Source organism: Chiloscyllium punctatum, chromosome 10, assembly GCF_047496795.1.
Source record: "Chiloscyllium punctatum isolate Juve2018m chromosome 10, sChiPun1.3, whole genome shotgun sequence".
Taxonomy (NCBI): domain Eukaryota; kingdom Metazoa; phylum Chordata; class Chondrichthyes; order Orectolobiformes; family Hemiscylliidae; genus Chiloscyllium; species Chiloscyllium punctatum.
Window position 1 is genome coordinate 83069990 of NC_092748.1, and position 27711 is coordinate 83097700.

The 27711-nt window shown below is 41.0% G+C and overlaps 1 protein-coding gene across 5 annotated transcripts in view; it reads right to left on the reverse strand.

The window, feature by feature from the left end:
* Positions 1-27711, reverse strand: part of zranb3 (zinc finger, RAN-binding domain containing 3) — a 186525-nt gene that overhangs the window by 95132 nt on the left and 63682 nt on the right. For 4 of the 5 annotated variants that reach the window (XM_072579672.1, XM_072579673.1, XM_072579671.1 and 1 more), the window contains 5 exons: positions 24647-24825; positions 12650-12881; positions 6274-6359; positions 3056-3227; positions 1542-1676 (listed from right to left, as the gene is read on the reverse strand). In XM_072579672.1, coding sequence (XP_072435773.1) covers positions 1542-1676; positions 3056-3227; positions 6274-6359; positions 12650-12881; positions 24647-24825 — 804 coding nt within the window. Of the gene's footprint in view, positions 1-1541; positions 1677-3055; positions 3228-6273; positions 6360-12649; positions 12882-24646; positions 24826-26887; positions 27107-27711 lie in introns of all 5 variants that reach the window. The other variant, XM_072579674.1, reaches the window with a different exon arrangement.

Consider the following 27711-nt stretch of genomic DNA (forward strand, 5'->3'; position numbering starts at 1 on the left):
CCTGCAGTTTCCTTCCCCAGCCTATGCATCCTAAATCTTGTCTAATCACATTGTAATTGCCTTTCCCCAGTTGTAATGCTTGCCCTGCAGTGTATATCTATCCCTTTCCATCGCAAATGTGCTTGGGCTTCTTGAGGTCACACCCGTCAAATGCTGCCTTGATTCAAGGCAAATAACTTGTACTTCATCTATTAACTTCATCTTCAACTCTTTCGCCCATTTTTGGAATAAAGCTGCAAAGCAGTCAAATGCCAAGTGGCCCTAGTAGAAATTAAACTGAGCAACAGGTTATTGTTGTGTCAATTGATAGTTGATAGTACTGTTGATGCGCCTTCCATAACTTCATTAAGGAAGAATAATGGACTGACGTTACAGTAAAATAGCCCAATTGCATTTGTTATGTTGTTTGCAGACTGGGTGTATCTGGCCAATTTTTCACACTGTTGGGCAGTTACACTATTGCAGCAGTATTGTAATACTTTGACAAAAGACATGGCTCATTCTGGAGAACAATTCTTCAGGCCCTCTGCTGGGGTTTTGTCAGAAAGTATAGCCTTTGCATTATCCGAACGATATCTTTGCCTAGCTCTGCATTTTGTGTTCTGTGCTTGTTGTCTTTCAGGTCTAGCTTCGCCAGACACAATGAACTAAACATTCCTTTTTTATGATGTGTCTTCCATAAAGTCACTTGATTCTTGGGCTTAATCTTGGTTGATGCTTTAAATTGACAGTTAAGGAGAGATAATGTTGCAAGTGTAACTGTACTTTAAATTACATCAGCTTGTGTACTGCCTACCTGCTCAAATGGGCATGAAGGATCCCACGGCACTACATAAAACATCTGCTCAACATTTATCCTCAAATTGCAACATTAACCAGATTATTATTCATTTATCTCATTGTAGGTTGTGGGAGCTTGCTGTGTACAAATTGACAATCATGCTCACAGAAGACTGATGTCAAAACTAATCCATTAGTTATATTTTCTCAAGGCCATACTAAGGAAGTGGAAAGCAGTACTGATATGCAAATTTTCCATTAATTAAGTGGCACTAGTTTAAGTCTCAGTCTGTACTTGATTTCCCTTGTGGGAGGTCTGTTAAATGATTGAAAAGAAAAAAAAAGTCAAGGCTTTTCTTTTGCATTGCAAAGTTACCCATTCTTGCATAATGACAAGTGGCATTCACTACATCCATGACAATTAATGTGAATGAACTGTCTTGCCCTGCTGATGGAGGAACTTATGATGGAAATGGGTCACGAATATTTAAAACAAAGTGCAGCAATATGCTTAGAATAATAATAAAACAAACCTTATATTTGCATAATTGAGCTGACTTGTGCACATCACAATGGGCAAAAAGATCATGTTGTAAGCAAAATAAAAATATAAAGACAGACACAAGGCTCAAATGTTGAGTTATTCTTTGCAAATTGCAACTGTACATATAATACTAGTTTGATACCAAATGTAGCTAAAATCTCTATCACACTTACACTGAAATTGACAAAATGCGATGGTAAAAACATAGTGCTTCTACCTTTGCAACAGCAGTTTGTTTATACATGCGAGTGACGAGACCCATGACTTGTATGAAGGGGTTATCAGTCTCTGCTGAACTCGAATACAGCTCTCTCATTAATTTCTCCCACTCCTCAATGCTGCCATTCATTTCCTGCGTGGGCAGAAAGATAAATGCTTTGAACAAAAAAGGGCACATCAATTAATGGATCTGTGATGCATGCCCCAGTTTCATCCTGTAAGAGTTGAGGAACAAGAGCAGGAAACTCCGAGCGATACAGGACTGTTCCTGCAACAACGTCAGTGCTGGTTAGGTCAGTCACATGTTCTGTGCAATTATAGAAGCGAATGACAAGCTGGGGGCGAAGATGGAAATCCTTTACTCCGGTGATATAAATCAAGGACCAAGAATGTTTCAAGGAGAAATTATTAAATGAATAGAAAGTAAAATGCTAGGACCTCAATATAAAAACATTTGTGGCACACATATAAATTAGTCCATCTGATAAAGAAAATGAACAAGTTTGTACATATCCCTAAGAATAGATCTAAAGATGTTATTTTGCAGAACAGCTATTTAAAAGAGTCATTTACTGCTACAATTTTAACCTATTTTCACATAGATTAATGACTGAATTTTACACGATAAGGATATTTCAGTGTCTACTTTTTTACATAGGTTCCAAGATTAATTATTACATTGGAAACATTGATTAGTCACAGAAGTTGTCATTGTTTTTAAATTGCTGACCCAAAAATAAATAAAGGCATCTCACAATAAAATGAGAGATGCATGTTTTTGACATTATAAAAGTTGTAGACATCATGTGAAATTCATCAAATGACTAGAAGTTATTTGTGAAACACATTGTAGTCAGACAGCAATTTCAAAAAAAAGCAAATTCCATCATACCCATAAAAATGTTTAATCATAATTACAATTGACAAATAGATGCACTGCAGCATTACAAGCTAGATGCAACATTTCTTCGTAACCCAGAATATTACCTGGGAGTTATAGGTAAAAATCATTCAGGGAGTTTTAGAGTAAGGCATGATGAGGGAGGAGTAGGGGTTTCATAATGAATTGAGGTGTGTGCAGAGGTAAAGCTAGCGCAGACACAGCAAGTTGCTCTTCTGGAAGCCCCACAGAGAAATCCAAACATCGAGAAAGCACACAAAAACGGAAAAGAAATTTTAACATGTTATAACTTTAAAATGTTTTTGATATTGAAATAATCTAGACTCTTGATGTATTAATTGATGTATTAAAATAATCTATTCATTTAATGTTTTTAACTTTAAAGAAATTTGTTTAGGACACCTCTAAATCCATGATTTCAGAAAATGCAGGAGGTTACTTAGCAACTAAGCACAGCACCAGTCCCAAGAGACTTAGCATGCTGGCAATATCAAATGCTTGGAATTGGAACAAAAAGAAATGTTGATCTTTCAAAATATTAGCTGGAAAAGTTAATAATTCATGCACAAACCAAAAATTTCCATGGAACTCTTATTATATCAAACTCTCACCTTAGTAGCTTCCTTTGACAAATCAAATGGAATTTGCTGTCGAATTTTTGGAGGCAACTGGGACAAAACTTCATCCTTCATTCGTCGAATCATTATTCTACTCAGGTATCGGTGAAGCTCATCTAAATTGGAAGCTCCTTTGCAATCCCACTGAGCTCGTTTGCCAAAATACCTGTTATTATATTTAATTTGCTACATCAGAAACACGTTCTCATTTTAACACAGCAAACTAGCTGAAATATTTTAAACATAAAAAAGTGCGGGATGATATATACATCCATTTAATTTTCAACTGTATATCCTCCCTCCAACTTGGGAGAGAGTTCAGTTGTCAGAACTTCATTTAAAGAGCCAGTGAAAAGACCAGCACACTGCAGGCAAGTTTCAGAGAAAGGTATCTCAGCTGGAACTGCACCTTACAAACTGTCGAAAGCTAATATGTTATTGCTAACCCACAATGTTAAATAAATCACATTCTCTCAAACATGTTTGCCGAAGATCACTTTGGATAACAGAGATTAAATATCATGCAGTGGAGTTTTAAAAAAAATTCATTTGTGAGATGTCAGTACTGCTGGCTGGCCAGCACTTATTGCCCATCCCTAGTTGCCCTTGGAGAAGGTGGTGGTTAGCTGCTTTTTTTATTTTAAAACCTGCTGCAGTGCACCTGCTGTGGGATGATACACAATACCATGAGGAAGGGACTTTCAGGATTTTGACACAGCAACCGTAAAGGCACAGCAATCTATTTCCAAGCCAGGATGCTGACTGATTTGGAGGGGAGCTTGCAGCTCGCATTCCGATGTATCTGCCATCATTGCCCTTCTGGAACGAAGTGGTGGGTTTGGAAAGTGCTATCTAAGGATCTGCAGTCAATCTTGATGATCATGCACACTGCTGCTACTGAGCATTGGTGGTGGAGGGAGTGGATGTTTGTGGATGCGGTGCCAATCAAGCGGGCTGCTTTGTCCTCGATGGTGACAAGCATCGAGTGTTTTTGGAGCTTCACCCATCCAGGCAACATTCACTCATTCCATCACACTGATGACTTGTGACTTGTAAATTACGGATAGGCTCTGGGAGGTCAGGAGGTGTGTTACATGCTGCAGTATTCCTAGCCTCTGATCTGCAATTGTAGCCACTGCGTTTATGTGGCAAGTCCCATTGAGTTTCTGGTCAATGGTAACCCCTAGGATAATGAGAGTGGGGGAATTCAGTGATGATAATACCATTGCATGTCAATGGGTCGTGGCTAGATTGTCTCTTATTGGTGATGGTCATGGCATGGAATTTGTGTGCTGTGAAGCTTACTTGCCTGTATCTAAGCTTGGGCTGAGAAATGTCTAAATCTTGTTGCATTTGAACATGGATTGCGTCAGTATCTGAGGAGTCGTGAATGATGCCGAGTACTGTGCAATAATCAGGGAACATCCCCATTTCTGACTCTATGATGGAAGGAAGGTCATTGATGAAGTAGCTGAAGATGGTTGGGCCCAGGATACTACTCTGAAGAACTGGTGCAGAGATGACCTGGAGCTGAGATAATGAACATCCAACACCACAACATCTTCCTATCTGCCAGGTAGTGTCCAACCAATGGAGAGTGTGCCCCTTGATTTGGGTTTTGTTAGGGATCCTTGATGCCACACTCGGTCAAAAGCAAGTGCAAATGTAGTGTCAATCTTTGTCCAGGCTGGTGACAACCCTCGAGTGTTCTTGGACTGCTAATACAATCCAGGCAAGTGGTGAGTTTTCCATTGTGCCTTGTAGATGGTGGACGGGTTTAGAGTGCTCAGGAGGTCAGTTACTCACTGCAGGATGTCTGGCCTTTGACTTGCTTTCGTAGCCACAGTATTTATATCACTAGTCAAGTTTGGTGTCTGGTCAATGGTAACCCCACAGTGTTGATGGTGGGAGATTCAGCGACGGTAACAACACAAGAAATTTTCTTGAAGAGTTGCAAATAGCATTGAACATTGTGCAAACATCAGCACAAATCCCCATTTCTGACCGTCTGACAGACAGAGGTCATTGATGAAACACATGAAGGTGGTTGGGACAAGACACTGTCCTAAGGAACTCTTGCAGAGATGTTCTGGAGAAAGATGACTGACTTCACCCAAGATGGCAGCAGAATAGGATGCTCCTGTGGGAGCTCCTCTGCTCTGCTTGTTCTTTTTCCTCTTCTGTCCCCGTAAAACTGAAGGTAAATCCTGGAGCAGCGGCAGGCACCTGCAGCAAGTCCACAAAGCTGTCAGTCTTGGAGCAGCATGTGGTCTGTGAAGCCCAGGTCGAAGCCAGCTCAGGGGAAGCAGTCCTGGAACTTACCTTGGTGCAGCTGAGGGCTGGTATGGAGCAGACTGGGGCTTGGAGTGGCGACAGCTGTTGGACTGGGGTCTGGCGCAGATGGTTAGGCCACATGCAGAGACTCTGCATTGAGCTGCAACAGTGCAAGTTCCATTTGAAATTTCCTACTTTACTTTAATGTCAACTTTTAATATTGTCCTATTTTTAAACTTAGTTGTCAACTCTATAAAGTAATGTAACTACTTTTATTCCTCTGCTGCATCCAGAATTGTACCTAGGTACTTGTACCTAAGATGTCACCACAAAAAGACAGACAGACATTGTCAAAGCTTTTCACTGTACTCCTACAATGGAATACACATGACAACAAAAGGATATTCTATACCCTAATCATTTTCCTATCACTCAACCAATGAAGAGTTCACTCCATTTCCAATTGAATCTAGTGTGAGTTGGGCTGCCTTACATGGCATAAATGTGGCCTTGATGTCAATTATCTATTAAGTCAGAATTCATTCTGGGTTCTCATTTGTCCAACAGTAACTGGCTGGGATCATAACAATCTACTTCTCTCTCCAAGGCGCTTTTTGACCTGCTGAGGATTTCTAGCATTTTGTATTCTTAACTTGGTTGTCAAAACTAATAACAAAAAGTGTTTGGTATGATATAAATATGAAACAAGCTGATTTTTCAAAGATGCAATCTGTTAATAAGTTATTCTGGAAAATAAATAGGGTGGTCAGTTGGTTAGATTATTCAAAAAGCAGCAGAAAATAAAAAAAAAAGAGTCAGCTGAACATTGCTGACCATGAAACAGTTTTCTTATTTCAGCGTGGCTTACCACATTCTAAACAATGACTGTGGATTTGAAAGAATAATTGCTGCTTCACTTTTCCAATTACTTATCTTACCTCAGATGAGCATTGCAATATTTCTTAGCATAGTCAGTCCATGTTCCAAATTTTCTTGGATGCAATGCATCAATCTGCATGAAAAGCTGTGAAGACATTAATAAAAAATAAAATCAATGGAAAAAAACAATTAACTTCTAAATTACAAAGATATTCTTGTATCCTGTAAGATTCTATTACAAATGAAAGGTATCTAATATTTCATTAAAGCGACTATAAAAACAAAAAAAAAAGCAATGGCTGCGATTAGGATCACCTAAAAGGATCACAGAAAAAAAAAAATTATCATGGACATTTATACAAGTTATCCAAAGGTCAGCCAGCTCTCAAAGACTGCACTTGAGTATTGAAGGATTTTGGAAGACAGGATACAAAGTCAGAAACATTAAACAGAGTTCCAAAGGGAAAAATGAGATGCTGTTCTTCCAGATTGTGCTGGAGCACTACAGCAAGCCTGAGACAGAGATGTTGGCCAGGGAACACGGTGGTGTGTTGAAGAGGCAGGCCACAAGAAGCTCAGGGCCATTTTTGGATAATGTGGTGCTCTGCAAAGTGGTTGCCCAGTCCATGTTTCATCGTTCTAGTGTAGAGTAAAGGAGCACATGTCACGCCTTCTGTGAGTCATCCATTCCCAACACCTACCTACACTCCCATTGCACTTTCTCATGCAATCAGAAAGTGTAACGTCTGTCCATTCACCTCCAAGAATCCAGGTACACCTTCCAGGTGAAGTAGTGACTTACCTGCGCTTCACTCAATCTATTCTATTGTACTTGCTGCTCAACCTTGGTTAACAAGGGATATAGAACATCGAGTCAAGTGGAACAAGAAAGCTTACCATCCAAGGAAGCTTAAGGTTGAGGAGGCAAGGATCATACAGGCCTCTAAAGGGTTGCCCAGTAGCTAGGAAGGAACTAAAGAATGGACTTAGGAGAGATAGTAGGGGGCATTAAAAAGCTTTAATCGGGGATGAATAAGGAAAACCCTCTGGCAGTCTACACTTATGTCAGGAACAAAAGGATAGCCAGAGTGAGGGTAGGGCTGATCAAAGATAGTGCAGGACACTTGTGCCTGGAGTCAGAGAAGGTAGGGAAGGTCCTCAATGAATACCTTGCTTCAGTATTCACGACTGAGAGGGACCTTGACGATTGTGAAGACAGCGTGAAAAAGTTGATAAGTTTGAACAGGTTGATGTGAAGAAGGAAAATGTGCTGGAAATTTTAGAAACATAAGTTCCCTGGGCCAGAAGGGATATATCAAAGTTTACTACAGGATGTGAATGAAGATACTGCTACGCCTTTGGCAATGTTCTTTGCAGACTCAGCCTTACATCTGTGGTGGGCAAATTATTGGAGAGGATTCTGAGAAACAGGATTGATGATTACTTGGAAAACCATAGTTTGATTAGAGATAGTCAGCATGACTTTGAGAGGGGCAGGAGCTTCACAAGCCTTATTGAATTCTTTGAGGATGTGACAAAACACATTGAAGGTACAGCGGTGGATATGCTGTACATGAATTTTAGCAAGGCGTTTGATAAGATTCCCCATGATAGGCTCATTCAGAAAGTAAGGAGGCATGGGATGTAGGGAAATCTGTCTGTTTGGATACAAAATCGGCTGGTCCATGGAAGACAGAGGGTGGTAGTAAATGGAAAGTATTCAACCTGGAGTTCAGTGACTAGGGGTGTTCTGAAGGGATCTGTTCTGGAACCTCTGTTCTTCGAGATTTTTATAAATGACTTGGACCAGGAAGTGGAAGAGTGGGTTAGTAAGTATGCCGATGACACCAAGGTTGGTGGAGTGGTGGATAGTGTGGTAGGTTGCAATGGGAAAATCGACTGCATGCAGAACTGGGCTGATAAATGGCAGATGGAGTTCAACCTGAAAAAGTGTGAAGTGATTCATTTTGGTAGGTCAAATTTGAATACAGAATATAGGGTTAAAGGCAGGATTCTTGACAGTGTGGAGGAACAGAGGGATCTTGGGGTCCACATCTTATTGATCCTTCAAAACGTTACCATTTAAGTTGATAGGGTTGTTAAGAACAGTTATGGTGTGTTGGCTTTCATTGACAGGGGGATTGAGTTTAAGAGCTGCAAGGTTATGCTGCAGCTCTATAGAGCCCTGGATGGATCACAGTTTTAGTCGCCTCATTATAGGAAGGATGTGAAAGCTTAAGAGAGGGTGCAGAGGAGATTTACCAGAATGCTACCTGACTGGAGGGCATGCCTTATGAAGGAATGTTGAAGAAGCTAGGGCTTTTCTCATTGGAGCATAGAAGGATGAGTGGTGACTTGATAGAAGTATACAAGATGATGAGAAGCATAGATAGAGTGAATGGTCGAGACTTTTTTCTAGGGCAAAGTTCGCTATCACGAGGGGGCATAAATTTATGAGGTGATTGGAGGAAGGTTTAGGGGAAATGTCAGAGGTAGGTTCTTTACAGAGACAGTGATGGGTGCGTGGAATATACTGCTAGCTGTGGTCGTAGGTTCAGAGATATTAGGGACATTTAAGTGACTCTTGGATGAAAGAGAAATGAAGGGTATGTAGATTAGTTTAATCTTAGAGTAGGATAACAGGCCGGCATAACATCAAGGGCTGAAGGGCCTGTCCTTATCCATGTTCTAACTGCTCTACACTAGGGAGACAAATATAACTGGGGATCACATTACAGAACACCTAAATTCTCTCTGCAAAAATGACACTGAACTTCCTATTGCCTGCTATTTCAACATGCCACCATGTTCCCCGGCCAACATTTGTGTCGGACTTGCTGCAATGCTCCAGCAAAACTCAGCACAAGCTAGAAGAACAGCATTTCATTTTCCACTTGGGGACTCTGCAGTCTTCTGGATTCAATATAGAGTTGAATCATTTTAGTGCCTGAGCACCTTCTTCTGTGTCTTTACCCCAACCTCCACACGCTAGCCCTTGTTATCACACAGGTTGCCATCAATACCAACCCATTGTCAACCACTAACAGTTTCCATTAGCAACGATTCATTCCCTCAGGCTGACCTTTACCCACTCCTTTGTCTGTTCACCTGAGGTTCTCTCTATCCCGACTTATTAGGGATAGTCAACATGGCTTTGCGTCTCACAAACTTGATTGAGTTTTTTGAAGAAGTAACAAAGAGGACTGATGAGGGCAGAGCAGCAGATGTGATCTATATGGACTTCAGTAAGGCATTCTACAAGGTACCCCATAGGAGACTGGTTAACAAGGTTACATCTCACGGAATACAGGGAGAATTAACTATTTGGATACAGAACTGGCTCAAAAGGTAGAAAACACAGGGTGGTGGTGGAGGGTTGTTTTTAAGACTGGAGGCCTGTGACCAGTGGAGTGCCACAAGGTTCGGTGCTGGGCCCTCTACTTTTTGTCATTTACATAAATGATTTGGATGTGAGCATAAGAGGTACAAGTAGTAAGTCTGCAGATGACACCAAAATTGGAGATGTAGTGGACAGTGAAGAAGGTTACCTCAGATTACAACAGGATCTTGACCAGATGGGCCTATGGTCTGAGAAGTGGCAGAAGCTGCATTTTTGGGAAAGCAAATCTTAGCAAGACTTATACACTTAATGGGAAGGTCCTAGGGGGTGTTGCTGAATAAAGAGAGCCTGGAGTACAGGTTCATAGTTCCTTGAAAGTGGAGTCGCAGGTAGATAGGATAGTGAAGAAAGCGTTTAGTATGCTTTCCTTTATTGGTCAGAGTATTGACTACAGGAGTTGGGAGGTCATGCTGCAGCTGTACAGGACATTGGTTTGGCCACAGTTGGAATATTGCGTGCAATTCTGGTCTCCTTCCTATCGGAAAGATGTTGTGAAACTTGAAAGGGTTCAGAAAAAATTTACAAGGATGTTGCCAGGATTGGAGGATTTGAGCTATAGGGAGAGGCTGAACAGGCTGGGACTTTTTTCCCCTGGAGTGTCGGAGGCTGAGGGGTGACCTTATAGAGGTTTACAAAATTATGAAGGGTTATGAGGGGCATGGATAGGGTAAGTAGGCAAAGTCTTTTCCCTGGGGACGGGGAGTCCAGAACTAGAGAGGATATAGGTTTAGGGTGAAAGGGGAAAGATACAAAAGAGACCTCAGGGGCAACTTTTTCCACACAAAGGGTGGTACATGTATGGAATGAGCTGCCAGGGGAAGTGGTGGAGGCTGGTACAATTGTAAATTTAAAAGGCATTTGGATGGGTATATGAATAGGAAGGGTTTGGAGGGATATGGGCCAGGTGCTGGCAAGTGGGATTAGATTGGGTTGGGATATCTGGTCAGCATGGACGGGTTGGACTGAAGGGTCTGTTTCCATGCTGTACATCTCTATGACTCTCTGGCCTTCATCTCCACCTATCGTTTACTCCTCTCCTCCCAACATTTCACCCCCCCCCCCCCCCCAACAACTACTCCATCTTCAGCATATATACCAGCATTTCCCTCACTACAATCAGCTCTGAAGAAGGGTCACTGGACCTGAAACATGAACTCTGCTTTCTCTGCACAGAGGCTGCCAGACTTGTTGAATTTTTCCAGCAATTTTAGTTTTTGTTTTTGATTTCCAGTATCTGCAGTTCTTTTCTTGCAATGTTATGCATATGGACAGTAGAAATCATTGACATTCAAACATCCTTCAGGGATGAATATTCAAACAAATAAGAACACATGCAAATTAGGCCTTCCCCAGACCTCCCTGCCCCGGACGCTTTGCCATGCAGAAAAATTCATGGCTGACCCGAATGCGGCTTCAACTCCACTTTTTTATTTACCTGCTAAAACCTTTCACTCCCTTGTTAATAAAGAATTTACCAAGCTCAACTTTACAAATATTGAATGACCCTCCATCTATTGCTTTCGGGGGTCACAGAATTCCACAGGTTAATCATTCTCAGAGACAGAGACAAAAAAAACATGCTTAAATGGTAGGTCCCTCTGACTCTAAACTGTGTCCCAAAAGCTTTAACCTCCCTATCAAAGGAAACATCCACATGGTGTCATACTTGTCAAGTACCCTCAGTCTGATGTGCTTCATTAAGATAAGCTCTGCCTTCTGAACTTAAATGATAAAGGGCCCAACCAGTCTCATCTTTCCTGGCAAGATAACCTCTTTATTTGAGAAGTCAGTCAAGTTAAACTTCTGTGAACAGTTTTGGATGCAATTTCATCCTTTCTTAAGCAAGGAGGCCAAAGTGTACACGGTACTCCAAATGTATTCTCATTAACGTGGCGTGTAACGGCAACAAAACCTTCCAACTTTAACCAAACTTCTTTTTGTTAAAAGGATGTTAAACAAAAGTTAAGTATTCTTTTAACAATTTTTATACTCAATTTGCCTTCCTGATTACTAGCTGTACCTGCATACTACCATTTGTGATTCATGTACTAAAATACCCAGATTCCTCCATGCTGCAGAATTTTGCAATCACTTTGCATTTAAATAATATAGTGCTCTTCTATCCTCCTGCAAAATGGACAAGATTCATTATCCTACAGTTTTCCAAATCTTCCCTTTTTCTTACCCAGTTACTTAAACTGTTGGTACTCCTTTGTAGACACCTTATGCCCTCTTTACAACCAAAGAGCATTTAAACTCAAAGGCCAAAAGAGTAGCCATTCAGCCTACCATGCCTGTTCTGCCATTTATTTAATGATTGCTGACCATTTATCTCAACATTACTTTTTCATGATATCCTTTTATTCTTTGATGTTACTAGTTTCCAGATAACTATTAATGAATGTTTTGAGTCTTACGAATGACTGAGCAAGCACAGCCTTCGAGGATAGAGAATTCCAAAACTCAAAAGGAATGCTGCAATCCCTGGTTGGTTATTTTAGAATGTTTGGTGGTCATTCAATTTCTGCCTGTATGCTTCTAACCTGTGGAGTGATCACTTGTCAAAAATGTGTTACTCACATAATTCTCTGCTTTGTGGATGCAGAACAGTAATCCAAGCCATCCCTTAAGTTCTGAAAACCAGAGTACAAGCAGCTGGTGACACTTGGAGAAAGGGTGGGTAAGTGGAGCTGAGGCCATGAAAAGATCAGCCATGATCATGCTGAATGGTGGAGCAGGCTCGAAGGACCAGATGGCCTACTCCTGCTCCTATTTCTCCTGTTACTGCCGAAGTGTTCATCTCATACAGATGGCATGGGCATGACTTCCTAAAAAATTCAGAATGTATATACCACGAAGCCAAACTGACCTGCCAACCAATAACTTTAAAGTAATGGATGACAATTAAGCTCTGTATTACCAAAACCTTGATCCTTTACTTGAAAATAAAAACAGTAAATGTTGCAAAAATTAACAAAACTCAATTAATTTATGTACTTTGAAAAAGGTTATAAAAATAATATTAACAGACTCACCTCTTCTGGGCGACTAAGTGCAGGAGTTCCAGTCAACAGAACTGCCCTCGCAGCTTTTTGCACAATAGGTACCAAAATTGTGCTTCGTGCTGCATTACGTGACTTTATATAGTGAGACTCATCAACTATGACAACTTGGAAATTTTGCTCGTAAAGAGCATCCACTAAAGTCTGTGCATCATTTGTTAACAGACCATAGCCCAAGATGGTAATTTTGCTGGTTGGAATTCTCCTACAAAGTACAAACAATTTGTTATGAAAATATTTTTATAGACAAAATTTTGCATGAATAAATTTATAATTTGCAGGCTATACACAAATTACACAATTAAATTAAAGCTTGTCAAAGTACATCGTAAGTAAAGAAGCCACTAATATAGAAGTTTGTGACCTATTCCATCAATTTTAGGTACTATTCACTTATTAGGGGACTAATCAACCCTATAATCCAGACTGTTTCATATGTACAATCTTATTGTTTTTCATGAGGTTAATAAATGAAAACTCTAGCACTTTTAGGTATCTTGCATTTACATCATGTAATAATGTTGATGTATTTTAGGACATTCATCAGGAAATAATGATTTCATAAAATGTATCAAGAGTTAGAACAAATTGATGCAAGAGTTGAGACTAGGACACTAGATGAAAAGATGTCAAGCTTGACATTCTCGAATGAGGTCCTGGAACTCAAGGGAGGCCCTTCCAACCCCATACATTGAAAAACATAGGAGCAGGAGTATGCCATTTGGTATCTTGAGACTGTTCTAACATTCGTTAAGATAATTCATCTTTCGGCATAATGATGCATGTTGAGATTAATCTATTTTCACATATCTGATTAATTCACAAAATCTAGTTAAACAATATCACAGTTGGCACCCAAGGAAGTTAGAAATACTTCCAGCTGTAATTTATAATTTTCCTCACTTTTTTCCACACCAACTGAGGTTACCACTAAGGACTCTCCTTCTCAACCTTTCCCTCACCCGAAGTGCAGTGACCCTTAAGTTAGCAACACTGCCAGTTGTCTTTCTCTCATGACAAAGCAGCTCAATGGTCCTCTGTGACTACCTTTACACAGTTTTGTTGTGCTTGCCACACAGTGTTTTGACCCTTTTATTCAGCAAAGAACTGTGAGTCAACTCCTAACGGTAATAAGAAATGATCATTATCTATTCCAACACAATCACTACAAACTAGCAATTAACACTACAAATCTAATTAACTATCTAATACTTTAACTTAACTTTGAATGATGAAATACCACCACACTAGATCTTGCTCAATGTGGCGACAATTGTCTGGTCTTCTTCTCCCAGTGGTCCCAAGGTCGTCTCCACTTCACAGGTGTTGGTCTCGAGTTACCACTCCGGAGGGTGGTGTTGCAGCAATTCTTACACTTGGAAGTTTTCATGCCCTTTTGGGAGGGCCTTTGATGTCCACCAAAATAGATTGATCGGACCCAGTCAGGCATTGATGTGTTGACGGTCCTTGGGCCTTCATTTCTGAAGGTTTTCGAGCACATAGGTCAGCTAGCCTTTCCCAAATAAGGCTGTGAGGTGTCCCTTTGTTTGGGAAACAGCTCAATGTTTCCTATTGTACTGTGAATGGGCTGGGTCAATTCTGAAGAAGGGCTTTTGCCTGAAACGTCGATTTCCCTACTCCTCGGATGCTGCCTGACCTGCTGGGCTTTTCCAGCACCACTCTAACCTAGACTCTGGTTCCAGCATCTGCAGTCCTTGTTTTTACCCAATTCTATTTTCTGCTGTCTGCAGCTGCAGCCTGTCTGGGTCTGCAGCTTGTTTATTTCAGTGTTTTTAGTAGAAATACTTTTGGCCAACACTTGGCTCGATTTGTTGTAACTTTTTTTTTGAAAACAAAAAGTTACTACACCCTTGAGTAATTTTTTTTCTCCAGAGAGGATGTAATTGGCCAGGTTCCAACTAGGTTGGGTTTGAAAGTCTTTTTTGGGGGCCCTTTTTGTTTACCCCTAATAGATAATGCCTCTGGCCTAAAACTTTCATGACTTAAAAAAAAGTATAATCAAGTGGGAGTGCCCAGCTAACTGTGTAGCTGGACTTTGTTTAGATTAGAATTTTGATTCAGTTTAGCAGCAGTGTGTCAAGAAAGGCTGCTGAGGCAAGTCCAGTCAGGTACTCTGACTTCAAGCCTGTAAGCTTGGCTTGTTTCATTTTTACCCTTTGTGCTAAGAAATGTGTTTATTGGGACTGTTGCAAGTATTTACGGAACAGCATCATTAAGTCGGGATAGTCTCTGGTTTTTGAATAGTTATCAGGTATTCTATTTTCTGTTCTTTGTGTTTCATTCCGTAATTTTGTAAATAAATTCTGTTTGTTTAAAACTTGGTAGTCAGATCAGCTAATTCATTCTGGGAATGTCCACTATTTGCTTACCTACAACAAAGAGCAAAGTTACGGTCTGGGCTACCTGCTTAAAATATTTTGAGGGGTCGGGCCTGATCAATAACAGACTTCTCAGCATGCTTTATTATCTGGATTTTCTGAAGTCTGCCATTTTGAGCGGCTCGTCCAGCCAGTGTCCCTAACGGACTAACTGCCAATTTTTTCAACCAAGGGGTTTGAAAGGGAATTCTAAAACAAGGATTTCACATTTTGAGTGAAGGTTATGTCATCTCAAGAAAATCCAAAACAACATCAATGAAACTGAACATTTTAATGTGTTTTAAAAAAAGCTGCAGATATCTTCTAAGCAATCTGTTCAGAGATCTTATTACATACCTCTGCAGTAGGTGGAACTTGAACCTGGGCCTTCTGGTTCAAAAGGTAGAGACACTACCAGTGTGACACAAGAGCTCCTTATATATTTAGATATTGATATGCAGTTGGAAAATACCTTCCACAAGAAAGTGCATCATGTAATACCAATATAGCTAATGTTTTGACTGGTTAACAGTAGCAAATACTATAACCTATTTTCCTATATTTAAATACTACGTTTCATTTCTTCCCCCTACAAATTACACAAGTTCATTTATTGATCCAACAACTTTCAGAAGAATAATTATCTTTTTTCCCAACCCTCAACTCTCACATAAAGACACCCACTTATGAACTATTACAATTATAACTATCTTCAAGGGAGAGTAATCATACTGCGGGACCAATCGAGGAATCTTCCTTGTGTTTGTTACAAAATCCATTACATTATTCTCCTGAATTGCGTATTGCTGTGGCTGAGAAAATTTGCCAAGAGGTCGAGTGGTTTTAGACCTTTCAGAGGAATCTTTGTCACTGTCTTTCCTGTGATTCACCTCCTCAAATATCAATCACTGAATGATTTTGTAAAGCATGATATAATATTGGATACACACTGTGCAAGTAATGTTGCAAATAATGCCTAGATCGGAAACTCTTAAGCCTTAGTTGCCTCAGTGTCAAAACTAAACTGATCTCCAGAGACATGCAGAGTGACATTGCCCACTCCAACCAGCTTTGCAAACTACTTTTAATTGTTCTAACACTGCAGACTCAAACTCTGAATGCTCCAAAATAGAAATCATGTCAACCTAATATTCCACCTCTCATAAATGATGATGATGACAATTACTTCTCATATCTTGATAGCCATTTCTCTTAAAACGTCACGACTGAGGAGGATACCCAACATCAGATTAGCTGCATCAACTTGGCCTTCTACCAACTATGATAATGAGCATATGAGATTGTAACAGAAAGATAAGTCAATTAGAGTCTTAGCACAGACTTCTCATCACCACACTCCTACATTTGGTGAGACCTGGACTATGTACCAAGAATTCATAAGCACACTTAATTCCATAGAAATTCTACCAGTAATACCTCCACTGCATCTTAAGATTTAATGGGAGGATTGTCAAACAAATGCTCATCTCATTCCTGAAGTGAGTTTCACAAGCATTTGGACAAAACCCCAGCAAAGTCAACTGAAATGCACTGGAAACTGTACCCAGATGGTCAAAGATGTCTCCCTATTAGGTCTTGTTCTCCTAGGACTCAATGGCCAGCATTCCAAGTGAAGACAAAGAAAATACATCAAATATACTGAAGCTTCTTTGAAGCACAGCAGCACTGACAGGAAGAGCTTGCTACCAATCCTTGAAAATTATGACAAACTGTTCATGCTTTGTGTCACAATATGCTAATCTCAAGGCAGGGCTGTAGCAGCAAAGGAAACAAATCCTGCACTTTAGATTGCACCACCTCATGGAAGTTGATGTGGGTCAAGAATCAGTTGGACACATGAAGAATCATGGTTGAAATACGCAACCCCAAGGAGACATCATCATTGAATCAAGGAACAGACATCGCTGATAACACCATTTCAGAAGGATCAAACAACTTGTGACCAACCACATTAAACATTTTCAATGATGCAACATCTTGAATGGTCATTAGAAAACTTCGTGTATTTCCTAAATCTACCAGACATTTTTGATAAAATTCTATTAGAAGGCTGACACACAAGATGAATACAGTGATAATCAAGTCTCCCCAAGGCTTGCATCAGTGACAAAATTCTTCAAAAGGCCAATTCAATGCATTGAATGATGAGTGGGGATGCAGGGACATGGTGTTGGTAGATTTCCATAAAAGGATTGATTGGTCTTCATCATCTCTTTTCGGCTTTGTGAACAATATTATTCTTCTCCAACAGTTGCCAGAGGGACAGTGCAAGAGGGCAGTGTCGAGTTGGAGATTTAGATCTGGAATACAGTGTGGGGGGGGGGGGGGGGGGGGGGGGGGGAGATGAGGAGACTGGTGAAATCAACATTGATTTTGTGTAGTTGGAGAGTCCCAATGCAAAAGATGAGGTGTTCTTCCTCCAGTCATCAGTTGGCTTGGATTTGGCAGTGAAGGAGGGCCAGGACTTGCATGTCCTTGGCAGAGTGGGAGGGGCAGTTGAAGTGGACGGCCACAGGACAGTTGGATTGTTCAATGCGTGTCCCAGAGATGCTCTCTGAAACATTCCGCAAGTTGGCATGCCAACTCCCCAATACACAGGAGACCACACAGAGCAAAAGACACTGTAGATGAGGTTTTTGGATGTGAACAAAAATCTCTGCTGGACGTGGAAGGATCCTTTGGGACCTTGGATGACGGCGACGGGGGAGGTGAGTGCACAGGTTTTACACCTCTTGTGGTGGCAAGGGGAGGTGCTGGGAGTGGAGGGCGTTGCAGAGGGAATGGTCTTTGTGGAATGGTTAAAGGGGTGGGGAGGGAAATAGATCTGTGGTGGTAGGGTTTGTTTGTTGGTGATGAAAATGGCGGAGGATGATGCGTTGTATCTGGAGATTGAAGGGGTGGAAGGTGTGGGGGTGGTGGTTTCTATCCTTGTTGCGGTTGGAGGGGTGGGATTCAAGGGCAAAGGTGCAGGAAGTAAGGGGATAAGCTGCTGGATGTTCTTGGCAAGGGAAATTGTGGTCCTTGAAGTAGGAGGCCATCTGGGAAGTTCTGGAGTGGAAATGATAGATGCAGCAGAGGCAGAGGAATTGATAATAATGGATAGCACTTTTACAGTGGAAATCAAAATGACAAACAGCAGAGGACCCAAAACAGATCCCTGCGGTACTCCACTAGTAACTGAACTCCAGGATGAACATTTCCCCATCAACCATCACCCTCTGTCTTCTTACAACTTGCTAATTTCTGATCCAAACCACTAAATCATCCTCAATCCCACGCCTCCATATTTTGTGCAATGGCCTACCCGGGGGGAACCTTATCAAGCACCTTACTGAAAACCATATACACCACATCATCCGCTTTACCCTCATCACCATTTCAAAGAACTCAGTAAAGTTTGTGAGGCACAACCTACCCTTCACAAAACTGTGTTAACTATCCCTAATCAACATATTACTTTCAAGATAATATAAATCCTATATCTGACAACCTTTTCCAACACTTTACCCACAACCGAAGTAAGGCTCACTGGTCTATAATTACCAGGGTTGTCTCTGCTCCCCTTCTTGAGCAAGGGGACAACATTTGCTATCCTCCAGGCTTCTGGAACTATTCTTTTAGACAATGGTGACATAAAGATCAAAGCCAAAGGCTCTGCAATCTCCTTCCTGGCTTCCCAGAGAATCCTGGTATAAATCTCATCCGGCCCAGGGGATTGATCTCTTTTCACACTTTCGAAAAATGCCAAGACCTCCTCCTTATGAACCTCAATCCTGTTTAGTGTAGTAGCCTGTACCTCAGTATTCTCCCCAACAGCATTGTCTTTTTCCAGTGTGAATACTAACGAAAAATATTCATTTAGCACTTGTCCTATCCCTCAAACTCCACGACTGTCACAACGTCCAACTACTGTCCTTGATTTGCCCTATTCTTACACTCATCATTTTTTAAATATATTTTTCCCCAGCACGCATGGTGTGTGTGTGCAGGTGTGAGACACAGTGAGAGACACAAGGTGCATGAAGCTTTATTCAATTTCCACCACCAGGAAGATAGGAAAACACCCGAGTGGCCAGTGACAAGCAGTGTCCTTCACATCAGAGGGCAATGCTGTGTGATCAAACACTGAAGGGGACGGCAGGGATTAAATCAAAATAGAGTTGGAGGGGGAAATAATGCACTCCACTCCCTGCGGTGCCCACCTCTCCCTGAACAACTCCAGGGTGTTGGTGGATACTGCATGCTCCTCCTCCAAGGACACCCAGGCTCTAACGTAACCGCGGAAGAGGGGCAGGCAGCCGGCCCTAACGACCTGCTGCCTGAACCTGTTTATGGCCAGCCTGGCCAGGCCCAGGAGCAGACCCACGAGGAGGTCTTCAGACCTGCCCTCCCTCCTCCGTACCGGGTGCCCGAAGATCAGGAGTGTGGGACTGAAGTGCAACCAAAAGCAGAGGAGGAGGTTTTTAAGAAAATCAAAAAGGGAGTGCAAACGCCTACACCCAATATAAACATGGTCCACGGACTCCACAGCACCACAGAACAAGCAGTCGGGCTGGGAGTCCGTGAACCACTGCAATCTGCGGTTGCAGGGCACCGCTGCGTGCAGCACCCTCCACCCCAGATCCCCAAGAGAAAGGGGGAGGACTCCCGCGTAGAGAGTCCTCCACTGGGGATCCCCACTGCCCAGTGGCAAATGGGCACGCCAAAGCGTGTCCGGACGGTGGATGAGGGAGAAGAGGTGGATGGTGTGCAGCAGCAATCGATACAGGGCCCGCCTTTTTACCCCCTGAAAGGGAACAAAATTAAAATTCCGGAGGCAGCTCAGGTTGTGGGGCACAGGCTCCCACGGGAAGTATGAGATCTTGGGGCCAATGTGAAATTCCGTCCGGGCTGGGGTCAGCGCGGACTGGATCCCACCGCACACCTGAGCGTCCTCCAACTGGTGCACTACGTCAGATCAGAGCACTGCTGTTTTAAGGCATCGGATAGCGGTGGCCATGTACCGGACGTCTACCACTGCCCTGCTCACTATGTCCTGCGGCAGCATCCAGCCCAGGCCCCCGGCACCCAGCACGTCCCCGACCTCTAATTATTTTTTATTTGTGATATACCGATAGAAAGCTTTAGGGTTTTCCTTGATCCCATCTGCCAAGGACTTCACATGTTTCCCCCCCCACCTTCTTAGTTCTCTCTTTAGGTCTTTCCTGGCTAGCTTGTAACTCTCAAGTGCCTTAACTGAACCTTCATGTCTCCTCCTAGAGGCATAAGTTTAAGGTGAAAGGGGCAAGATTTTAAAGGGACCAAAGGAGCAACCTTTACACCCAGATGGTGGTATGTATATGGAATGAGCTGCCAGAGGAAGTGGTAGAGGCTGGTACAATTGCAACATTTAAAAGGCTGGGTGTATGAATAGGAAGGGTTTAGAGGGGTATGGGCCAAATGTTAGCAAATAGGACTAGAATAATTTAAGATATCTGGTCAGCATGGACGAGTTGGATCGAAGGGTCTGCTTCCATGCTGTAATGGTCTATTACTTAAGTAAGATTCAGCCGCAGACAAGGTAGATAGAGGAGAATTAATACAAGGAAATTTTGAATTACTTGTTAATGGAATGAGAGTTATAGCTCATCATCTGCCAACTCTGTATTGAAGGCTGATTGGGGCAAGAAAAAAAAGAAACAAATAAAGAGGCTTATCACTTTATTTCAATGTCAAAATACAAAGAATAGCTTAATTTGATGGTAAGAAAATTGCTAAATTTGGATACATTTGAGTCTCAGCTGGTACAGTTCATGCAGATGAGAATAAAAGCCAACAGACTGAGAGCCCCTACAGTCTTGAGGTGAAAAATATAGTTTGCAACTGATAAGATGGCCTGATGTCATTTATCAAACATGATGGAATCGTGTTCCCTTAGGAAGGTTTATATAAGCTTCAAAAAGAGGTTTGCCTTCAAATTAAGATGATTTATTGATCAAAAAAGGAGCAGCATAGAGGGAAAGAAGTAATACTACTATGAAATACTCTGAACAGAAGGACACAAGGGAAAACAACATCTTATTTATTTCCTGCCTGAAACTAGATTATTTTAGTTGCAACGCGAAAATTTTAAGTTCAGTTTGCCATTTTGATCAGGATTCACAAGTTGACAGAGTAAGAGACCTGTTAGATAAATGATAGCTAAGCTGTGACAATCATATCATTTCAGTATCTTTACCTCTTATCAGAGATTCCAATGTGGTGGATCTCTCAATACTTTGTTTATAAAAGACTGATGGCTTCTAAATAAGACAAATGTTCATGCATAGTGTGCCCAAGACTTGCATAATGAGTTCCAACACGGGTGGCACGATGGCTCAGTGATTAGCACTGCTGCCTCACAGCACCAGGGTCCCAGGTTCAATTCCAGCCTCAGGCGACTGTCTGTGCGGAGTTTGCACATTGCCCAGTGTCTGTGTGGGTTTCCTCCGGGTGCTCCGGTTTCCTCCCACAGTTCAAAGATGTGTAGGTCAGGTGAATTGACCATGCTAAATTACTCATAGTGCTAGGTGCATTAGTCAGAGGGAAATGGGGTTGGGTGGGTTACTCTTCGGAGGGTCGGTGTGGACTTGTTGGGTCAAAAGGACCTGTTTGCACACTAATCTAATCTAAAAAAAACACATTGCTGACTTTTGTAATTCAGGCAATACCACAATAACAACTTCCACAATGATCTTTTTAATCTGTTACAATAATGTTAAATATATAAACTGTCAAATTTTAACTTACACATCTCATTGTTAAATCTGAGATCTGGCATGGACTAAAATGTGTTTTAAAAAAAAGGAACATGGACTTAAAGTGGCTATTGTAGATCACAGATTGAGGAAAGCTTTCTGAAATCCATTTGGAATAAACAAATCTGCGTTGAAATTAATATTTTATCCATGGACATTAAAACTGGTTCACTGATTTGTCAAGAAATAGGCGTCTATCTAATTCACTTGCATCTAACGGTTTTGTCTGTCAGTTTACTAGGTTGTAAAGATAACAAAGGTAAACTCCAGAGTACACAGTGAACTTACACTTCAACAGCTGCTTTTAAGCAGCAGTGTACAGAGACGGAAAAGTGGATTTGTAAGCAGTTAGAGGTTTCTCTTATCGTCCAGGACAAAACAAACCCGGTTAGTGAAAAGGCGATTTGGAAAACCAACGTTTACCAAGAACCGAATGTATCTGCAGATTCTGCTACTGCTGCATATATTAGTCAATGATCAATTTTTAATCAAAAGGGAATCAATGGCTACGGACAAAAGACAAAAGTGGAGTTGAGGATTGACAGAATAGCCATGATCTCACTAAATGAGAGAGCACATTTGACTGGCTGAATGGCCTACTACTGCTGCTATGTTACAGTTTTAATTAACTGTGGCTTCAGATTTAATATCTAACATTAAAAAGACTCTCAGGACTTCCAACTATAATCTAAATTTCTCTGCCTGTTCCAGACACTTTACCTTGCAATGAAAATAGAAAGTGCTAAAGAAGCTCAACTAGTCGGACAGTACCTGTGGTGAGAAAACAAACTTAATGTTTTGAGTCTAATGGCCTTTCAAAGCTGGAAAATAATGGCTTATATAATGACAAAGTGGGTGGATTAGTGAGGGTGCTCCACAGCAAATGATAGAGGGAATGCTAATGGTAGTAAAGGATAGGCTGACATGCAAATTAAGTGTTAATGATGAGTGTGCATTGAAGAACAAAGTCAGATATGCCAAGGGCAAACAAAACAAGCAGCAGAGCGTGTGAGGGACAATCAAAATTATAGACAGACTTAATACTCTGAAGTTGTTGAACTCTGTCATCATCCCAGTTGATACTACATTGGACAAGTCAAATCCCAGACTCAAATCTGGTTTGATATGTCATATTTTGTTTTCTTTAGATTTAACAAGATGGTCTTTCACTGAAACACAAGCATGCGTTGTTGCAAATTTGGTTTTATCAATAACACAATAGGTTATTATTCAAAAGAGATGAAGATAGAATAAACCAAATTATTCACAGAAAACAAATTTAAAAGATTTCAATCTACACTAAAATAGAAGTGCATTATTTTCTGAACACCTTTTTAAACATTAGTCACATCAGAGATAAAGAACTTCCTTATCTTGCACTTCTGTAATGCTTGATTTAATTGTGGCTTTAATGCTATCATTGAAATTTGAAAATTGAAGAGCTGATCATCCTTTTATGAAGTCTTTGTACAACTTAACTTGAAGTTTCTCAGTTTGAAAAAACTCCTTCAAAAGATTGTAACGATTCACTCCTAGACTGGAATGTTCAAACTAAACTGATTACACTGATGTAATCTACCTTTCGAACAACTCCAAACTATCATCTTTCATCGGGAGCAATTGTCCTATACATCCCGCTTCAGTCAAAACTTTGTGAGTTTTGAAGCTCAGGTTGAAGTTCAGTCAAAACTTCTGCAAAAACGCCAAACTGTACTCTGAAGGCTTTGTTTCTCAAGCTATCGATGTTTCCCCAATAAAAAGGCACAAAACAAAAGCTCAAATGCACAACATGGAGGATGGTAAGGAAGAAATGGGGAGCTTTCAGACCAGGAGAACGTGAGGACTGCAGATGCTGGAGACCAGAATTGAAAAGTGTGGTGCTGGAAAAGCGCAACAGGCCAGGCAGCATCCAAGGAGGAATGAGGCTGGTGTGCCAAGTGGGTGGAGATAAAAGGTGGTGGGGGGGAGGGGGGTGGGGGGTAGTGGGAATTTGGGGAATACGATAGGTGGAAGGAGGTGAGGGTGATCGGCTGGAGAGGGGTTGGGGGCTTTCAGGCCAACTAATAGGGGATGAATGTGTAGAGGGATTCCAAATCTCACCAGTTCCTCTGCTGTGGTCTAAATACTGTAGTTGCTGGAAAGCAAATCTGAAATAAATACAGACAGTGCAGGAAAAACTCTGTCTGACAGCATCTGCGGAGAAAGACTTAATATTTTAAAGTCCAATATGAATTCTCTTTCGAACCAAAGGCTCTTCTGAGCAGTTCTGAAGAAGTCAGATTGATCTTAACTGTTAACTCTACTTCTCTCTCTACAACTGCTGTATGACCTGTTAAATTTTGCCAGCACTTCATTTTTATGCTATTGATTTCCTTCATGAAGTTGCCCCAGATCCCACAAGAACTTGCTCAGTGACACACAATTACTCTAGTCTATCATTGAAGGTCATATACGATGTCGTGCACAGAGGTCTTCCACCAAAATGCTCACCCTGATAATTTGAGAATTTTTCTTAAAAAGACTCTGCCCTTCAAATCCCTCCATCAAGACAAAAAAAACGGCTAAATTGCTAAAATGTGTCATTGTTCCATTCAAAAGCTAAAACTGTGAAATTTCCAAGTCAGGAAACGGCTTGTAGTGACTAATCAACTGGTACCGGCTGGTAGTTCTGATGTAATCTTGGAATGAAAAGACAGGTAGGAATTCATATCACTGATATTTTAATTGGCTTTTACTTACTGAGATATGTTTAGATCTTACTTATCGAGAAAAATGGACATTTTTCACAAGCTCACCCTATGTCATTTTTAGACTCAATTAGATTGAGGTTATCTGGATTCAATTCAGTAATCCATTTTTCTATTTCTTCAATCCAAGGATACTTGAGAGAGGATGGGACCACGATCAACAAGGGCCATTCCTGTTTATAGAGGTATGCCAGTGCAATTGCTTGAATAGTCTTTCCAAGGCCCATCTGTAAAAATTAAATATATTTAATTATCTTGCAAACAATTAGTTTTCTTTAATTTAAAAAGATACGAAATGTAGAAGATCAGGAATAAAAACAGCTGCTATATTAACATGCATCTGAAGGAAGCAGCAGCAGTTGGTATGTTCTACCATAGGTTTATTCAGAATACTTAGTATAAGTACAGTTCCCTTCAACAGACCAACTCCCATTATAGGAAGAAAATTGTTGCGTGCGTTTTTTCCTCTACATTCGTAGCATTTAGATATTTTCAAACTAACCTATCCAGAGATGTATTACAGGCCTCTGGAGCAGGTGGGATAAATTGAGGCAATGTCACAGAACTCTTCTCTTTGTTATTTTAATCAATTTGTTCAGATGTGCTCCAATGTGCCTCTTGAACAAATAGAACTCGAACGGCAGATCTTTTGGCTCAAACTATATATTAAGGCCCATTTAAAAGAGTGCCAATGATAGATATGTTGTAATCAGCCTGTCAATTAAGCTGGCAGGACTTGACCCTGGATTTTCTGGCCCAGAGGCATGGACACTACCAATGTAACACAAAAGACAAACTGTTAAACTGAGCATAAGGATAACAAGGCCAGCGACATTACCACTGTGCAATGATCAAACGGAACCAAAAAGCCTCAAAACCAAGGAGACCACTTTTATCTGAAATGGCCCCTGCCCGATTTAAAAACAGCTTGAAAAGTAGGTTGCACTTCTACACATTCTGGGCTAAGATGCAATTCCAAGCAGTATCTGGAAGTGAACCAGGGATCTCTTGGTCTGTAGTCAATTGCTCCACTCCTAAGCTAATCACCCCAACAAGCCTGCCACTTTCAAATCAATCTGTTCAGATATGTTGCAACATGTCCCTGGAATAAGTGGCATTTGAATCTGGGCCTCTTGGAACATAGATACGGGCACTACCAAAAGTGCTACAAGAGACCTTTTCTTGTTTGTTGTTTTTATATTTTCTTTCAGAGATGTTATTACTCACCTATGGAGCAGATGGGACTTAAACCCAGAGACCCAAAGTGCCATAAGAACCCTTTTCTAGCGTGTGTTTGAATTTTCCCAATTAAAATCAGCTGCTTTTAGTCACAATTGCAAGAATCACATAGATGCAAAGGGCTCTTGTAGTAGCACCCCCATCTCTAAGCCAGAAGGCCAGGGTTCAAAAGTCACCTGCTACAGGCTGATTATAAAATATCTACACATATACATACTGATTTAGCATTGTATTTGTAATATGAGCTTGTTAGAAGTTTGCAAGGTCTTGGTAATCAGTTAATTCAAAGCCTTCATCATATACCATAATTCTCGTCCACGTTGAACATTTCATACTTATTAAAAAATTAATTTGTGGAGTATGAGTGTTGTGCTGACTTCTTGAACCATCGCAGTCCCCATGCTGTAGGTTGTCCCACAAAGCCACGAAGGAGTGATTTCCAGGATTCTGACCCAATAACACTAAAGGAACGTCAAGCCAGAATGGTGAGTGGCTTGGAGGAGAACTTGGAGGTGGTGGAGTTCCCATGCAATTGCAGCCCTTGTTCTTCGAGATGGAAGTGGTCTTGGGTTTAGAAGGTAATGTTTAAGGCGGAGGTGAATTTTTGCAGTGCATCTTGCAGTTAGTACATGATGCTGCTGTTGACTGCCGGTGGTGGAGGCAACAGACATTTGTGAATGTGGTGCCAATCAAACAGATTGCTTGGCCCTGGGTGGCGTCAAGCTTTGAGCTTTATTGGAGCACCCATCCAGGCAAGTGGGAAGTATTCCATCACATTCCCTGCTTGTGCCTTCTTGATAATGGACAGGCTTCAGGAAGCTGGGAGGTGAGTAACTCAACTACATTATTCCTAGCCTCTGACATGCTCTTGTGGCCACTGTATTTATGTGGCGAGCCCAGCTGAATTCTGATCAATGGTAAACCCAGGACATTGATAGTGGGGATTCTGTGATGGCAACACCATTAAATGTGAAAGGGCTTGATTGGTTAGATAGTCTCTTATTGGTAATGATCATAACCTGGCATTTGTGTGGTGTGAATGTTACTTGCCATTTGTTCGCCCAAGTCTGAATATTGTTCAGATCTTGTTGTAGTTGAGCATTGACTGCTTTGTTATCGGAGTAGCAGCACATGGTGGTGAACATTGTGCAATCAATCAATCAACGGTGAATATCATCAGAACCTTATGATGGACAGAAGGTCATTGATGAAGCAGCTGGAAACGGTTGGATGTAGGACAATAGCCTGAGGAGCTCCTATATTTCAAATCTTAAAAGCACAACAGAGGTACAATTTCTTGTAGCATGATAATTCATACAAAAAGCATGAGTTTGATTTATTGTGAATAAACCTTATCTTAAGTGACCAACTTTTAAGGATCTCAGTTTGTTTATTAAGATCATTCTTCCAATTAAATTTTCAAATTATAAAACATTCCCTAATTTGTTAGCTCAACCTTAAAGATACAGAACAGATTTCTATAATCACATTCAAATTAAGTTTTGGTTTTGTAACAAAGCTGTTAGAGGCACAAAGCAAGCATCCAGATACAAGAACCTCCAAGGCAACATCCAAAATTGTTAGAAGATACTAAACAAAACCAAATCATATCACAGACTCAACATACAACACATCACAATCAAGTTTACTTCCCCAGGTATACACTTTGTACGGGTTTCATTGGCAACCTGGTCATTTCATTGAAATGTCGTCCATCAATATTTTTGCCAGTTCATTGACCTTTGGAGTTTGTTCTTAGGCATGTAAGTTGTGTCACACATTTTAGAATAAATAAATTTGAAGAATAAATGCACAATAAAGACAGTAGGGATAAAGGCCTTTCAAGTTAGAATAGTCAGAGGTAAAGAGAGAGA